The 18,809-nt window shown below is 31.4% G+C and overlaps 1 protein-coding gene across 5 annotated transcripts in view; it reads left to right on the top strand.

Annotated features, from left to right (window-relative positions):
• CNTN5 (contactin 5) overlaps positions 1 to 18,809 on the top strand; it is a 1,627,773-nt gene that overhangs the window by 1,255,451 nt on the left and 353,513 nt on the right. For all 5 annotated transcript variants that reach the window (XM_074304449.1, XM_074304446.1, XM_074304445.1 and 2 more), the window contains one exon: positions 16,170 to 16,272. In XM_074304449.1, coding sequence (XP_074160550.1) covers positions 16,170 to 16,272 — 103 coding nt within the window. The remainder of the gene's footprint in view (positions 1 to 16,169; positions 16,273 to 18,809) is intronic.

The following is an 18,809-nucleotide window of genomic DNA, read 5'->3' as shown; positions in this document are numbered from 1 at the left end:
TTTTAAAAGGTATACTTAAATTTTCTCTGATAAAGGCCTTATTTTTCAAACATGGAGGACTAAGTCAAATTTATAAAAATAAGAGCAATTTCCCAATTGACAAATGATCAAAAGATATGAAACATTTTTAGATAAAGTATATAAAGAGCTAGTTATTAGCATATGAAAAAATGCACTTTATTGGTTGGAAAAATGCAAATTAAAACAATTCTGAGACATTGCCTCATAACCTATTAGATTGGCTAATAGCATAGAAAAGGAATATGACAAATGGGGGAGGCCATGGGGGGAAAAGATACTAAAAATTGTCAGTTGAATTGTAAACTGATTCAACTATTCTGTAAAGCAATTTGGAACTATGCCCAAAGTGTTATAAAGCTATGCATACCTAGGAATAACACCAAAAGATCTGTATTCCAAAAGAGATTTTAAAAAAGGACAAAGATCTCTATGTATCAAAATATTTATAGCAATATTCTCTGGTGGCAAAGAATTGGAAATTGAAGGGATGATCATCAAATAGGAATAGCAGAATAAATTGTGCTTTGTCACTATGATGGAATACTGTACTATAAGAAATGATAATTTAAAAAAAAAACTTGGACAGATTTACATGAGCTTATGGAAAGTAAAATGCACTGTGTACAAAGTAACAATTATTGTTGTGAATGGTTTAGCTATTCTCAGCAATACAGTGATCCAAAACAACTTTGAATCACTTATGATGAGAAATTCTATCCATATCCAGAGAAAGAACTGATATCTAAGTAAAGAATAAAGCATACTTAATTATTTTTCTTGAGGTTTGGAATTTTTTTGGCCTATGTTTTCTTTCACGACATGACTATTATGGAAATTTTTGCATGATTTCACATGTATAACTTGTATCTAATTGCTTATCTTTTTACTGAGGAGGAGGAAAATGGGAAGAGAGGAAGGAAAATTGAAACTCAGAGTTTTAAAACAAATATAAAACAGTTATTTTTACATATAACTTGGGGAAAATGAAATAATAAATTTAATTTTTAAGCAGGTAGCATTGAAGATGAATTTTGAAATTAAAGCACAAGGCAGAAGTGATAAGAACATATGTGGGAAACAAAAATTGGAAATGAAATATGGTATAAGAGCAAGAAATCTAACTTGACTGGATAGAGTAGTGCATGAAGAGTAGTGATGTATAATAAGTCTGGAAAGATAATTAATATCGATAATAATTAACATTTATATAGTGTTTGCTATGTACCAGCCCAATATGCTAAGTGCTTTGACATTACTATATCATTTGAAATAGATTAGAGGAACTTTAGAGAAGGTTTTTAAATGGCAAACAGAGAAATTTACATTTCAGACTCCAAAGGACAATAGGGAGCTAAAGTAGATTATTGTGCAGATAAGTGATATGGTCAGATCTGAGCTTAAAAATCCTTACCTTCAGTCTTCTCAGCTACCTCAGAAATGTATTAAGTCCTACTGAGAAAAAATGCATGTTCAAGAAGCTTGAGAGTAAAGATGAAAAAGCAAAGTATTATTTAACTTAATATCTACATTCTTTACATCTCTTTGCATATGTAGACATATTTTCCAATAATGCTAATAATGGCCTATATATAAAGGTTTAAAATTACAAATATTATCTTACTTTATCCTCACAACAATCATGAGAGATAGATGCTATTTTTATCTTCATTTTTAAAAGAATAAATCTGAGAGAAGTTAGGGGATTTACCTTGAATTATATACATTTACATCCTGGACCAAAATTGAACTCTTGACTCCAGTCCAACTTTCTGCCCATTGCTTTACCTCACTGTTTAAGAAAAGAGTTGTGTTACAAGTTTGTGTAAAACATAGAGTAATCAATCCTATTGTCACCCTAGAAAAATACTTTTTTTCTATTTAAGGAATTAAGGATATCATTTGAAGAAGGACAGAGCAAGAGAGTATGACTTTACATAAAAAAATAATGCTGATGACCAAACATACTTGAATTGCAATGAAAAGGTGATAGTGTCTAATTTTTAAAAATTAAGTTAAATTTATGGATTATTATGATGATGATATTCAGTTTCATTTGGTATTGATGCCATACTTTCTGCATATGTTAGCCCTACAATGAACACAGGAAACTACTGTCTTCCTGTCCTTTCCTCCTCTAGGAGGAAGCTGTCATTTAAGAGATTCAGTGAGATAAGTCTATGTTTCTGATCATAATATTATCAGGAAGAAGTATCTTAACTCTACTAGGTTTGGGATGTTCCCAAGTTTGTTTTTTCATTTCTTTTCCTAAGTTCCACTTCTTATGTTAAGAAATGAACCCTAGAGATGTCTTATTCTACTTGGTACACCAATTCATTGTTCAGAGTTTTCAATTTATGGTCAATAACAGAAGAACTTAGAAGGAGTGTGACAAGAACACTCCTATCACAGTATCCAGGTATTTTTATCTATTCTAAGGAAACAGAATAATATTAAGGCTTTATGTCAAACTGCAGGAATGCAGAAACTTATTTGGATTTTATTAATCTTTTATTTCTTTAGCTACGTGTCTCAAAGGAAAACTTATCTACTTGATATGAAGCAAATTAAATGAAAACATCAAGAAATCCTTGAATGGTTTCTGAATAAAATGAATACCTCATTTGCTCAGATGTCCTTGACAATCAGTCATTCCATGCAATTCAATTTCACCTCAAAGAGACTTATAAAAAATGATTTGAAATTCTATCTAAAGAGATAAGTTTAACCACCAAAACACCCACCTTGCATCATTCCATCAAGTCTTTATATTTCTTAGAAGCTTAGAAGAAATGTTTAACAAATGCATATAAATAGTAAAATGAAGCTATTAAACACAATACATGTATAATAATCATATTATATGTATACACATATATTCCTTATCAAGAAACCCAATTCTATTAAAAAGATAAACATTATAAAATTGTATTCTTTGAGTCTGGAAGTCAAATCTTATGGTGTATAAACTTTAGAATTGATGACTATTCAATGAACACTACAAAAATACTATTTCTTATTTGAATAGCCTGCTGTTGCTATTTCAAAACCACTATTAATACACTATTAGTAGATAAACACTCAGCATGGTTTTGTTATAATAATTGGGGGACTTCAAAGAGTTTTGATCTTTCCTTTTACTTTTACTGATAAACTTAATGATATCATCAATAATCAATGATCAATAAGTTTTTTTTACATTGCCTTACCTTAGCATCACTTCCTAACTACAGGTAACCCTACTAAAATGTGGTCAACTTCCAAATCATGAAGTTCAATGATATTGTCTTTATTTGCATTCTTTCTTCAGTATTTGGAAGAGATGATCATACTTTTGTTCTTTCAGCAATCTCTATCATGTCTCCCACATCTTCTCCCATCTTTCCATTCCCCAGTGTTATAGTCTTTTAGTCCGGGTTTCACCAGTCTCCTAATCTATGTGATTTCCTTCCCCTAATGAAAATAATACAATTTACATAGAGGGGCAGTATTACTTAGTGGATAGAGGGGTTGTCTCAGCAGAAAGATTTATGTTTAAGAAACTAATCTCTGACATTTCATTGCCCTCCTTATGATTTAAATGCCACAACTAGGTACAAAAATAGATTCAACAGTTGTGCATAACATAGCTCCATTTGAATGGATATTTTGTAGAAAAATGCAGAAAATATTTCTCAATTCACCAGGAAAAAAAAGAGAATCAGTCAGGCTAACTGGGAAATGTGCAAGGAGTATCCCATATAAATGAGATTGGAATTATGCTGAGCTGTTATTGATCCTGGAGACTAGCAGAGCTCATCCACAGAGAATGTGTGCAGGTGCATTTTACTCAAGGTGTTAATTATCTGTCAAAAGATTTGTCTAGTGAATACTTAGCCTATTTTTTAAGATTAGCATAATCATAAAAGATCTGCTGAAAATACAACATGCACTATATTGTCTCTCAAAAAAATAAGTTTCACTTTTTAAAGTGTGTTGTTTCAAAAACTTTGGAGCATGGACTGCATTAACAAATTTCAGGAATTTTTTTCCTTGCTCACCCACAAAATCACACTTGGTTTAAAAAATAAACTAAATGTATGACAATGGAATTTACTGCTGCTGTCATAATCCAAAACTTGTGCTTTTTGACTTAAAAATAATGCCAACACTGAAAAAGTGCCCTAGTCCTTTGCCTTTATTATAAAAAAGTTTATGAAAAATCTATATATGATATAATAGGAAAAAGATGGACAACTTGTAGTGAGACAGTTGTCCAGAGAACTAAGAGATTATCTAATTTGCCCAGGGTCACACTGTTGCTGTTAAAGACAAGGCATAATTCCAGGCCTTCCTGAATCTGAAACAAATCAGAAATTCACCCTCCTTCTTCCTTACCTACAAAATATGGGTAATCCTCATACAGTCATCTTCTCAAGATTGACATGAGGGAAAGATAAAAATTATGTATACAAAGTACATTGTAATTCTAAAATAAAATATGTATGCATAAATTTACATGCTCTATGTTTATTCACAGTTCTTTGTACAAAATAGGCACTTAAAATGCTTATTGATTGGTAAGAATAAAGGGGAAAATAATTTATTAAGCACTTACTATTTGCTTATAGCTGTGCTAAATACAAAAGAGATATAGTCCATGTTTTCAAACTGTTCATTTTCAAAATGGGCCAAATAATACACAAAAATGAATGCAATGGCAAGACCTACAAATCCTTAAGGTATATTGACAGGACATGGGGCACTATCCTTGTGTCTAGATAACATAGTAGTAGAACAGAAGGAAAGACATGGTAGAAGACAGAGTATAGGAACAGGGTAATAGTGATACCTGGTCATCTTCCATCTAACCAGAAAAATCATAGTAATTGCTTCTTAATCATCCAAGGCATGTAAGCAACCACATTAATTTGACAGAAGAAAATGAAGCAGGACAGACCCTAGTGGGTAAAGAAGTGAATGGATCCAAGAGTGGAAGTGGAATGGGAGACACTGATTTCTCTTTCATAAGAATAGGAATAAGAGGTATTGTCACAATCCAGTTGGAGAGGAAGAAGAAAATTGGCAAGAAAATTGGGAGAAAGTGCACTCTGTAACACCCTCTTCACTGATTCTTCTGCTTCCTAATGGAATCTGGAAGATGAACAGATATGTGATTCATCATTCATCATTTCTGTTTCAATATACATTATAATTGGATTGCTTCCTTATTCATTGCTAAGATGAGCTAGCCTTAGGAGTATGGAAGGTTAGTGTGTAGGGGGAAGAGGTCTAAGGATAAATAAAATAATTTTTGAAGAAGACCACTTTGAGTTATAAGAAAGTGCTTATATTAATATAAATTATGATCCTAAAAACAGCAGCAGTAATAACAACAACAACACAGATTACCTGAGAACCAAAGAAAAAGGATGGAAAGTAAACTATCAATGCAAAATGGTCAGGATTTTGCATTACTTTGTCCAGAGCTCAAGACAGGAAAAACAAGGAAACATTCTTCTTCCTTCTCCTCTACTTCTCTATATTCCATGTTATTAGGACCCTTACTTGAGTTGATTCTATTAATATTACGGTTTAACTATCCTTTAAATAGGATTTTGTAGGTTGGCCTAGTGATTCACATCTCCAATATAAGACCCCCATCTCCTCCCACACACAAACTGCTTTTTTTGACATTGCAAATTATATTCCCAAACCCTCAATTTACAAATAGAACTGAAGATTTTTCTTTGCCCTCCACAATCCATCCCCTATATAACCATATTTTTCCTTAAAATACAAATCTTATACCACTTCCCTTCATCCAGTTTCCTGTAAATTAAAAATCCTTCATGACCCCTAAATTTCTAGTATGAATTACAACTTTACACTAGTTTTTTTAAAGCCCTTTACAATCTGGTTCCAACTCTCTTTATTTTATATTGTTCCCCTCTGCAAGTTTCCAATGCCAGAAAACAAACTATTCTAAGAGTTGAACATTCCATCCATAAGTCTCTGTCTGTTTGATCATTTCTTTTCTTGGAATGTTTAGAATGAATTTGCTTCTAATCTTCCAGAATTCTTATCTTCTTTGGACTGAACTTGTGTTATCTCTTTCAGAAAGCCTTCCTCAAATGTTAGAACATGATTGCCCACCAGTGTTAGGGTTTTTTCCCTCCTCAAAATATCTTAGTTTATGTTTCTCCATACATGTTGTATTTTCCTAAAAAAGAAAGAGAAAAGAAAAACCTCTAAATTTCTTAAAGATACAAGTAATTCCCTGTTTTTTTATCTTTATCTGTTTATTCTATAATTTTCATATAAAAAGCACTCTGCTTAAATTAAACACAATCTTTTCATAAACTTATGACAGCCTATGACAACTTTCTTTGTAACTATGCCTGTGGAGAGTACTACATGTTTATCAGGTTGTAGGTAATAGATTTGCAGTTTCATATGCAATCATCTTTTTATTGTACTATGTTATGGAATACAATAAATTTCTGTTATAGAAATGCTTGTTATATATATAAATAAAAAATAAAATACATGTGAAAAAAAGTAATAAAAGCTCAGCTTTAGGAAAAGTTCTGACCTAAAAGAAAAATACAATATAAAATATTCACACACATATATGCACCAATTTATTCCTGCCAAAAGCATTTATTTGAACTTATATAGTCACAGACTAAGAATTGCAATTTTTAAAATAAAAATGTTTTGCGTCATGTATGCCATTCTGTATGTGTGAGATACCAGATGGTTAAAACGAACTTTTCATTTAGCTTCCAATAATTGTATGTAGTATGATCACTGAAAAAGAATTAGAGCTGAAACTTAGGTCTCAAAAACCTCGCAGAGAATAGTACCCATCATAGACACTGAATAAATAAATACTTCTTCCTATAAAATATACCTGTGGGAGTTACATGTTAAAAATTTGACATTACCACTTTGTTCTCTTTGTCTATTTGTGTGATTGTGGTATTTGTGGATTGCAGATTTGTAATTGGAAATAAAGGGATTTCTTGAGTTAGATATTTACTGTTGGCTCATGAAAATTGTCTTGTGAACAAGGATTAGAATGTCTTCATTTTCTGATGCATCCAAGGAAATTTAAAGATGGATTGTAGCCATATGGTCTCCCAAGGGCAAGGAGATTTCCCCTTTGCAAATAGCATGCCTTTTGAAGTACATGTTCCTAAATCCCATTAAAATCAGTGTGAATTTGTCATGTAAAAATTTTAGTGAAATCCTTATAAAGTGGAGATTGCCTTAGTGTGTTTACAATCATGAATGTTAGTGCCAACTACATGAATGCCAAACTCTATAAGGAAATGGAAGTGAGAAGGTGCAAAGTTAAGTGCCAAAATTAATTAATTGACAATTTGTGGAAACAATCTGTTCTTCACATTTCCCTCCATGCCTCATAAGCCTGGAAGTTCACTCAACTCCTAGACTTCTCAGACTGGAAGTGTACTCCTCCATCCCTAGCCCCTTCTTCTGAATGGCTAGTTCTTCTCCAAACATCTATTTTAAGAAAAGCACTTAAGGAAAGGCCAACAATGTTTTATTTTCTAGTTTCACTCTTGACTTTCTGAACTTTTTCTACCAGGCTCTGTAATAGCTTCTTCCTCCGCCACCAATTTTTAGTTTCTATGTTGTCTTTCTTTATTAGAAGATAAACCACTTGAGGTCAGGTATTGTCTTTCTTTCTATTTGTACTTATAACCCTAGTGCTTGTCATGAAATAAGCATTTAACAAATGCTTGCTTTCTAGGTCACAGAACTGAGTACATTAGTTGGCAGAAAATTTTCCTTCACTTGAAGTCTCTTTGGCTTCTTTGTGACTGTCATTTTCTTTTGCCTTTTTTTCCTGTCTACTTGATTTGTGATGGGCTGTTGAATACCTATGTATGGAAAAAGGAGAACAATAATCCCTATAGAATGATTTTTAAAAATAGTAATAACACACTTCATTCCTAAAGCCTTTGATTTTTCCTTTGTAAGCTAATGAAATAAGACAAATGTGAATCCTTCCATATATTGTATCAAAATGCTAACTCCTAGTTGAATCATAGCTGAGGAGACCATATGTGAAACTTTATTTAGGGTGTTAGTTTCCCACAGAGCTATTTAAGGGCTTTTAAAAAGGTAATTATTGAATTTAGCATTAACAATTCCTTTGGTACCATTATATTTCCATTTTGACTCTATCTCCTTTGGAGCCATTATAGCAGTCTTTTAAGCCTATCAATCATTGAGTGACCAGTCATAACAGCTTTTAAGGGAAGTCCTCTGGGGTTGTCAAAATGAAAACTCTGCCCCATTCAGCATTCAATCTACTATTCTTAACATATTCAAGACAGCCCCTAATGAACTCTATTGTGAGCTAAATTTACTTATCTCAGGAGACATTATTTTAAAAATTATTTCTCATGTTAATGAAGGGAGGAGGAATTGACCAAAACAAAGGGTTTATCAGTGTGAACCAAAATAAAGAATCCCAGAATCAATCATCTTCCATCAATTTTTGAAGGAAGGCATAAATTGTATATTATGGATTTATAGCTATAGATTAACTCAAATAATAATTTCCAGATTATTGTTATTCCATTTTATAATTATGCAGAAATTTACACAGGTCAAAATCATTTTATTATTTTCAACTCTTCTATTTGTTCCTTGGGTCCCCATTGAAAGTCAGTATCTTTCCCTTGTCTCATCTACTGAATCAGTTATGTCAACAGTACCTGTGTTCTTGGTTTATGAGATTCTTAAAGGCAGTTCTCTTCTCTCTTGTATCACCTCTAGGGATTTGTACAGGGTTTTGCATATAGGAAGTTAGCTTACTTTTAAAAGATCTCTTTTTCTGTGTGGCCAACACAAATGGAATAAAAATTCAGATTTCTGTGCATGGCTTATCCATGCACTTATGTTATGTTTGTCTTGTTTTTGGATCACAATCATTAAATCAGAACAAAATATATATATATAGTACACTCCAGTAGTACATAAAAAGTAATCATAGCACAGCATGTAGAAGTACTTTGGCAGATTTTATCTTGATGCCTCGAAGTAAAGGAAAATGCTCGACCTGAGTGTCAGTGCATAAATAATGAACATAAAACAAATCTCTTTTAAATGATAGACTTTCTCTAATTTTCAACTTTTTTATATAGAACATAAATATATAACTCCTTTATATAGAATATAAATATATATAACTATATAGAATATAGAATATAAATATATAAGAGCAATAAATATATTTAAAGACAATATAAGTCACTCATTTCAATCTTTTATTTGTATAATGACAAACCAATAGGAAACAATGATTGTTAGCTATAGTTAACAATCATTTGGTGTTAATCCAGGCTTGTGAAATTAATATCTTCATGACCCTTTAGAAAATTGAAAAATAGACAGAATTAAGATGCTTGTCCAAATGATTAAAACATCATTAAGAAATTAAGAATTAGATTATTGAATATAAGAAATTAAAGAGAAATAAGTTGATGTAATGAATTTATGTGGTTTACTTATGTTTTCTTTTAAATTCCCAATGTCCTTCCTTATGTAATCACATCCCAATGTGCTGAATTATTTCACATTCAGTGATGTACTAATTATCTAGGGATCATAGAAAGATAGCATGAGACTCCCTGCAAGACTAAATATGTCAGGACTAAATGTGGCAGCATGCCTTATGTGGATGATGGCATTTTTAGGCAGCATGTGTGCAATCTATTCAGTCTCTTTTCTTTCTCTTTTTGGCCTTTGATTCCCTTACCAGCTGCAACTAAATAATGTATGGCATTAGATGGCATAAGAATTGCATGGTTATATTTAAATGTATATTTAAGACAGTAAGTAAAATAATTTCAAATAATATTTTATTGAAATTTAAGTGCTATTTAACAAGGAATCCTGATATAATCAAAGTCTATTTTCAATAAATAAAAACAGATTCATAGATAACATTGGTGTGTACCAGTGTGCAGCAAGCTGCACTCCTGTCAAAAAAGAGCTTCATGTTTATCCTAACTCAGAAAGGAAAAAAAAAGTTTTCATTAAATTAATTGTATTTATTTGCATTGAGTTCATTAATATTGCTTCGAGTTCTGACTCTTTCAGTGTAAATTTACAACTATTTCTTCACTTTCAAGACTTAGAGATTTGTTGAACATCAGCACTGAGAAGCTGAGTGACCTACTTAGGTTACATAGCCAGTAGCTATCAGAGCATAATTTGAACAAAGGTTTTCTTATCTCTCTGGCCATCATATCATGTTTCCTTTCATCCTAAAATTTATTAGTATTATTGCTTATTATAAGAGTATAGTCAATAAATCCAATCAATAAACAAGTATTTATTAAGTGTTGGCTCAGAAAAATTGCTTCATGAACAAGAATTAGGATGTCTTCATTTCCTGATGCATCTATGGAGATTTAAAGATGGATTATAGCCATATGGTCTCCCTTGCCAGATGCTATATTAGACAATGGGAACCCAGTGGGGAAAAATGAACTAGTCTTTGTCCTAAAGAAATTTAAAGTCTATCATTGGAGTAAAAAAAGTTCAGATCTGATAAATACATCTTATGTGGACATACATACATAGATATATGCACACACACATAGTGAATATGAAATAAATTTTCAAGATCGGATACCTCCAATTGGCTTTGATGTACAAAATTCAGAAGGAAAATTGGGATTCAAAGAGGAGCAAGTATATTCCAGGCATCAGCGACAGCCAGTGCAAGCATATCATTTTTAAACAAAAGCAGCAAGGTCAGTTTCCCTGACCAGTAGAAGGCCAGAAGAGAAATAATGTATAATGAGGCTGGCAAGTATTTGGGGGCCAAGATGAGAGAGTTTTAAAAAGCCAGTGTTTAAGGCTAATTGTACACTATTTTAAAATCCAATTCTTTTTGTACAACAAAACAACTATTTAGGCATGTATACATATATTGTATTTAACTTGTACTTTAACATATTTAACATGTATTGGTCAACCTGCCATCTGAGGGAAGGAGTGGAGGAAAGGAGGGGAAAAGTTGTAACAAAAGGTTTTGCAGTTGTCAATGCTGAAAAATTGCCTATGCATATATCCTGTAAATAAAAAGCTAATAATAATAATAACAATAATAATAATATATAATAATAATATAAAGCCAGTGTTTATATCTGATCCTAAAGCCAAAGAGAGGCATTTGAATTTACTGAGTAGGCAAATGATAAAACCTAAGTTTGGGGAAAATCATTTTGTCAATGGTATGAAGTGAGAAGACGTGAGATAAGAGAACACTTGTGAGGTTATTTCAGTATTAAATTGAGAAGTGATGAGAGTCTGGACTAGAATAAGTAGATAGAAAAATATAGAGGATGTTGTAGAATTAACTCCATGAGTGTATAAATAAAATAATATACTTATTGGCAGTTTCATTTTTAAAAATTTACTATTTTGCTCTAGAAAAGGTCTTAGAGTTCATTCAGTTGAATAGTATCTCTTAATAGATGAGGTAAAATAAACCATACAGATAAGAGGCAAATCTAGGATGTGATTGAAAGAATTTTGATTCCAAATCTTATCTTTCTATTATACTTTCTCTTGCCTTGAATTAATTCATTAATTCAATAAGTATTTATTAAGTGGTTACTTAATATTAACTTATTTGAATTATTAATTTATATTATAAGTATATAAATATTAATATTATTTGAAACTAAAATTTGTTTATATTCTAGGAATACAAAGACAAAAGTCCCTATTCTTGAGAATTTATATCCTATTGAATTTATGTAATTGTTAAGCTATTTCTACAATATGATCTATGGTCATAATTGTAGCTATACATTCTCTCCTCTCCATATTACATCTTTCCATTATTATATCCACATACTCTTTTATCCCCTTCTAACTTAAACTTTTTCCTAGGTACTTTGTCCTAAAAAAAATTATCCCAAGCATTGGACAGTTCCAAAATGAAAAAAAAAATTAGATATAATTTGATGTTATCTAATTGGCTAAATACAACCATTTCTAAACTCATTATGGTGAAAGTGTAGAATGGCTTGTGTTAAAATTTTCCCAACTATGCCTTACTAGCCAACAAATAGCTGCTAAATTTAACAGTGAAGAACTTCGAAAGCCTGACAGATGCAACAACTTCTTTCCACTTTGGGTATAAAAATAAAACATTTTCTTTAAGTTGTGTGAAAATCAATGTTGGAACTTTAATTCTGTGGGAAATTTTTGTTTAGATTTTTTTTTTTGGTAATGCCATAATTTTAAAATGGCATTGCTAGAAACTAAAATAGGTTTTCACCAGCAATTTATATGAAAGTAAAACCAAAAATGTGATGTTAATTTCAGTTGAAGAAATAAAACAGTGGAATGGTTTATTCCTAGGGCTGTTAGTCTAGGCAACAAAATGGAATGGTTTCAATGCTTCCTGAAAAGCAATAGAATGATATCTCATTCCATTTCAGACTCTGATTACATAAAAACTAGGGCTTGCCACCAAGGCACTATTGGCAGTCATAGAATCACAGAACCTCAGTGTTACAAAAGACCTAAGAGGTCATTTAATTTTACCCATATCTGGGAAAAAAAAAAAAAAAAAAAAAAAAAAAAAAAAAAAAAAACAACTCTTCTACAATAACTTCAACTGGTGAACGTTTTCAGAATGATCCCAAATCCTTACAGAAGGCTAATTTAGAGTAGTTTTAATTCTTGAGAAATGCATGCTGATATAAAGTGTCTTTTATATAAAGCTACCACTCTATGTCCCTAGTTCTATTCACTAGGATTAAGCAGAGCAAGTCCTTTTACCATATAGCACTCTACTTTCCTTCAATGTATTCAATTATTTTTCAGTCATGTTTTTTGTGACCCCAATGAGGTTTTCTTGGCAGAGATACTGTAGTAATTTGCCATTTTCTTCTCCAGTTTATTTTAGAAATGAGGAAACTGAGGCCCAAAGTGACTTGTTCAGAGTCATACAACTTGTAAGTGTCTGAGGCTAAATTTAAACTCAGGAAGGTGAATCTTTCTTACATTAAGCCCGGCCCTCTATCCACTGTGCTACCTAGCCGGCCCCTTTGTTCAATAAATCAGTCATTTAATATGCATTTTTTAAAAAAATCTTATTTCTTATTACAGCTTTTTAATCTTGAAAACATATTTATGTATAATTTATTTCTCCAAGATGGCAAGTAATCCAATATATTTAACAGACACTTTTTAAAAAAATTTTTTTTATTTTCAATTCATAGAACAAAACAAGCATTTCCATTGCACAGTACAATTTTTTTAAAAAAGATGATTATGCATGAAATTATAAGTCTACCATGTAAAATTTTCTATTCCCCCCAAATATACAATAAAGTTATCATGTAAATTTCTTTATTTTTCCTTTTTTTTTCTCCCCACTTCCCCCAGCCCTAGACAGCCATCATTAGATACAAATAGATGTATATGCAAAATTTTTCTATACACACTTCCATTTGCCACTTCTTTCTTTGGATGCAGATTTCTTTGTACATATGACCTATATGTTTAATTTGTGTTTTTATCATAGTCAAAATTACTTAGTTCCTTAAAGACATTCTTAAAATTATTTGCTATTACTGTATATGATATCTTGGTTTTGCCCACTTTGTTATTCATTTCATGCAAGAATTCCATGCCTTTCTAAGATCATTGAGCTTATCATTTCTTATGGCACAATGACATTCCTTCCCAACTGTACACCACAACTTGTTCAGCCGTTCCCCAAATGATGGGACTCACAGCAATTTCAAGTTCTTTGCTATTACAAAGAGAGAACATCCCATTCACATTCAAAACTATAATTACTACTTGAAGATTTCCCTCTACCTTATTTTTACTTCCATTTTCTTTGTCAGGCTCTTTGTACAATATCTCTGTTACCCCATCACCTCTCTCACCTTCTTAAATCCTAATCCATTAAAATCCTCTAAAAGTCCCTCTCTCATCCTGTCCTACACTTTTCTCATTTATTTACATGTTCAGAAGAATTTTACACACTTGTGGACATTGTTTCCTTTTCAACCCAAATGAGAGAAAACAAGCTACTGTCCAAGCATGTATTTGTCCTTCCTTCTTGAAGAGGAATGAAATAGGGGAGATAATGTCATGACATGTACCTGAATTGGATTTGAGGGAGGGCTGGGCAAGCACCTGCCTCCCTTTCCTCTCCAGAGCATCTGGGTCCAGTGGCAAGATATAGATCAAGATCACTGAAGATGGCACTGGATGCAATAGGAGATCTTAGCCTTTTCAAGTGAAAGCCTTTGCTAGTTCTCAGTTTGAGAGTAAGCAAGGAATTAAGTATTAAACCTAAGCATTGCACACCAAGTGGAAAAAATACCAAAATAACTGCTGCCCTCAAGGAGCTTACATTTTAGTAGGGGACACAACACATATACAGATAAAGACACACAAGATTAAAAATGACAAAATAGTTCTTTAAGGTTCACAAAATGATATATAAATATCACAAATTAAATATGACATATATTATATGATAAAATGTTTTATAATAACAAATAACTGGAAAGTCATTTTAGAATGGAATGTTTTTGTAGCTAAGGGGACCAGAAAATACCTCTTGAGCTCAATCTTGAAAGAAACTGGGGAATCTAAGAAATGGTGGATAGGAGAAAAACCTATTTCTGGACCTATGAGACAGCCAGTGCAAAGGTATAAAAAGAGAAAGGGAGCACTTTGTATAGGAAACAGTAAATCTCAAAGGGAATTATAAGACTTAGAGGCAATTGAAATTAATCTTTCTTGGTAAGCAAGATAGTCTTTAAGGAACTCTGAAAAAGAACTTAGCTTTTATGAAAGAGTAGGGAAATTTTTTTTTAATTTACCATCTATTCTGAACCTTGAAGAATAATCATTAGCAGTTATCACACTAATTACCATCTATATATATATATATGTATATATATATATATATACACATTTGTGTGAATATTTTACTTTATATACACATGCACATATTCTTTTAAAATTACTTAATGCATTATCACATTTTACAATAATGACTCTATAAGATAGGGGATTATATATCTCTATAAGATAGGGGATTATATGTATCATGAATCCCATTAAATAGACACAGAAATTGATAATCAGAGAATTTAAGGAAATGGCCCATTTTCACACAACTAATATGTCACAGGCAGGATCTGATTCCAGAACCAATTATTCTTCTCTGTCATACAGTCTATAGAATGTTGTGAATATGCTCTTAGTATTTAGGAAGTGGCAGTATCCAAAGGAGGGTGACCAGGATGGTGAATGAAGACTTTCAAGATTATACCATATATATTTCTGTTAAAGGAATTAGATTGTTTAGTCTGAAGAATAAAAGTCTTAGAGTCTTGATCGTTACTCTTAATTATAAAAGAGCATAGAAGCATTTATGGTCATTATTTGACAAATAAATGGAATTGGAAAGAGGCAGAAAAGATTTTCTTATATAAAGAAAATACAGGTGGCAATTAGCTGATACAGTGAATAACAGCACTGGGCTTTAGAATCAGGAAGATTCACCTTTATGAGTCCAAATCTAACCCTGGGCAAATGATTTAATCCTGATTGCCTCAGCTCCTCATCTATAAAATGAGCTTGAGAGAAATAAAAAAAACTACTCCAGTAGCTTTGCAAGAAAACTTCAAAATAGGGTCACAAAAAGTCAGATGTGATTGAAATGATTCAACATCACAAAAGAAAATTTTTTCTAGAAAACAGAGCTTATAGATCTATTGTCCCCATATCACCCAAATTCACCACCACTAACACTAGATTGCCTAAGGCAAAGGCTAAAATGCCATTTGTCAGGAATGTTGTAAAAGCAATACTTTTCTGGTTATGGATTGAATCAGAGCAACTCTTAAATTCCCTTCCAACACTGATATTCTATGATTCTATAATTACATGATCTATGATTCTATAATTACATGATTGTTCTGAGAGAGTCACTGATCTCACTCAATTCATCATTCCCCACATTGCTATTTAAAACAACAACAACAACTAAACCATGCACTTACAAAATAAAGTCTTTAGGTTTCAAGAAAAAGTTGTGACATTAATTTTATTTTTAAAGACCATTCTTTATTTCCCAGGTGTGATGGGAGAATATGAGCCGAAAATTGAGGTCCATTTTCCTTTCATGGTTACAGCTGCTAAGGGAATGACAGTCAAGATGGAATGTTTTGCGCTTGGCAAGTGAGTACATATTCTTTGATAATTAGACAAAATTGTTTGTTAAAATGTGACATGTAATTTTTGGTTCAGTTCTTTCTCTGGGTTTCATTTTCCCAGAACATCATAGGTATATACTACTTTTTATAAGACTGGCAAGTGGGAATTGACTTAGTAACCAATTATAAATTCCCTGTTTACTGATTGCTAGGGACAGTAGTATATATGATTCTGGCATGTGCTGTTTTCAACATAAGAAGAGAACTTCCCCCAACAAATGAAGTGTCACATATATTTACCTACTCTTCATATGATCATATTAATTTTATTTGCAAGTATTTGATACTTGTGAATATTTGTCCTAGAGTTTCCTTTAGTTTTTGCATAAATCTTTTATTTGGAAATCAATTTAAGATGATGATGTCACTAACCATTTTTTTGGATAATGTGCAGATCCTGAAAAGAAATGATGAGACACTGTATGAAAAATCACAAGGATCTAATTGTGATAACAGTTATACTGAGTTCTTGATTACTTCCATATCTTCTGAAATAATAATAAAATGACAATACCAGCTGTTTCCATACTTAATCATTCCAAAAATCAGCAAAATAATTTATAGCAGACCCAATAGCCCTCCAACATTTCAGATTCATATTTGAAATAGTTTGTTTTCTGCAAAAGTACAGAAACTTATCTGATGTTTGTTTACAATACCTATGCTGGAAGTTGGAGGAGGGTTTGGAATTTTGATTGTTTGATTAGAGCATGATTATTTATTTTCAACATCATGTCTCTGAGGGCAGTGAGACTTCAAGGTCCTTTCTAGACCATATAATTATAATTTGCTTGAATTGTATCATTGCACATCAGTCTTCCTAATCATTTTACTTCAGTAGTTGATGAACTACCAAAACATTTGTTTAGGAATTAAATGAGCTACAAAAACACAAATGATTATTGAAGTTATTATAACACATGGTTAAGGAGTAGCACAGCAAATATTTAAGAGTAAGAATGATAAAATAAATGTTGATATAATGAGCCTAATGAAGCTTCCTTCTAAAGTGAAAACTCTAATTTTAATTCAACTTTAACCAAAGTGTAACTACTTTGAGGAAAAAAATAAGTAGTCTTATATTTAATCTGAATATATGAATACTCCACAATCCTTCTATGCAAAGAATTTTTAAGTAATATAATGCAGAATAGCACATTGAAAGCATTTAATCAAGAAATTATTTTTTTTTCCTTTTTACAAATATGGATAGTCAAGAAAAACAAATTTTGGCATTGATCATATCTAAAAATATGTTTTATTCTCTAAAACCATCCCATTCATCATTTCTTAGAATACAACAGTTTCATATTATTTCCATATATCATCATTTGTTCAGTTGCTCTTCCAAATAATGGGTATCTCCTTAATGACCAGTTTTTTGACACTACAAAAAATAGCAGCTATAAATAAACATATATACATACATATAAACATGCATGCATACATATATATCTTAATAGGTATACATTTTTAAATGTCCATTAATTTCAGTACCATGTAGCAGGCTTAACATTTAAGGGTGATTGATTCTACCTTAACTTAAACATCCTGTATTCATTTGGCTTAATGCCAAAAGTTTTATTACAATCCCATGTTAAATAATTTCTAAACAATAACATTTATACTACAACTATATAAGGGTCAAATTGAGAACAAATTAGAATTATATTTATATAGCAAAAATAATATGTTTCCCAAGGCAGACTTACTTAATAAGTTAGAACCACTTGTTTTGGAAAGTAATGAATATATTTAATAAATTTACTCTTAAAAGTTCCCTTCATCCCTAAAATCAACATCCAAATCATCTATGTTCCTTTGTCAATATTCTATTTTACTTTAATTCTTCTGTTCCTCCTATGTTTAAAATGGAGAAAGGTGAGGAAAATGGAAGAGGTGAGATTGCTATCAAAGAGAAAACCTTAATAGATAAACACTGCAGTTTGATTTCTATGTAACATCATGATTATATATGTGTATATAGACATATGCACACATGTGTAACCATAAATATACATATGTGTGTTATATATGTAATGTGAATAGAAGCCTTCTTTCAGTAAAAACTGTAAGCTCCTTGAGGACAGGTACTATTTTATTTTTGTCTTTATAAACCCAGCACTTATCCCATAATGAGAGCTAAATAATTTTTCATTGAATTAAATTGAACTATATTCTGCAGACATGTCTTAATGCTCATTAATATTTAATTATGCCACAAACCCCAGAAGTTTAAGTAAAGCAACATGACTAGGGGCAAATTATCACTATAGTAGTAATAGTTTTATAAGATGTGTTCCTAAGAAGCCATAAGATTTATTAAAAAAAAAAAAAAAAAAAAAAAAAAAAGGTAAATATCTGTCTTTAAATACAAAATAGAGAAAGCTTGTACTTTGTCTGGTGAGGGTTCTTATGATATGCTAATACACCTTGGGCAAACAATTTTATTTTCTCAGTGACCCCAAGGAACCATTTAGATATTTTTTAAATAGCAAAACC

Source organism: Sminthopsis crassicaudata, chromosome 3 (genome assembly GCF_048593235.1).
Source record: "Sminthopsis crassicaudata isolate SCR6 chromosome 3, ASM4859323v1, whole genome shotgun sequence".
Taxonomy (NCBI): Eukaryota; Metazoa; Chordata; class Mammalia; order Dasyuromorphia; family Dasyuridae; genus Sminthopsis; species Sminthopsis crassicaudata.
The sequence above is the reverse complement of the archived record's forward strand: the minus strand, read 5'-3'. Positions and strand labels throughout refer to the sequence as shown.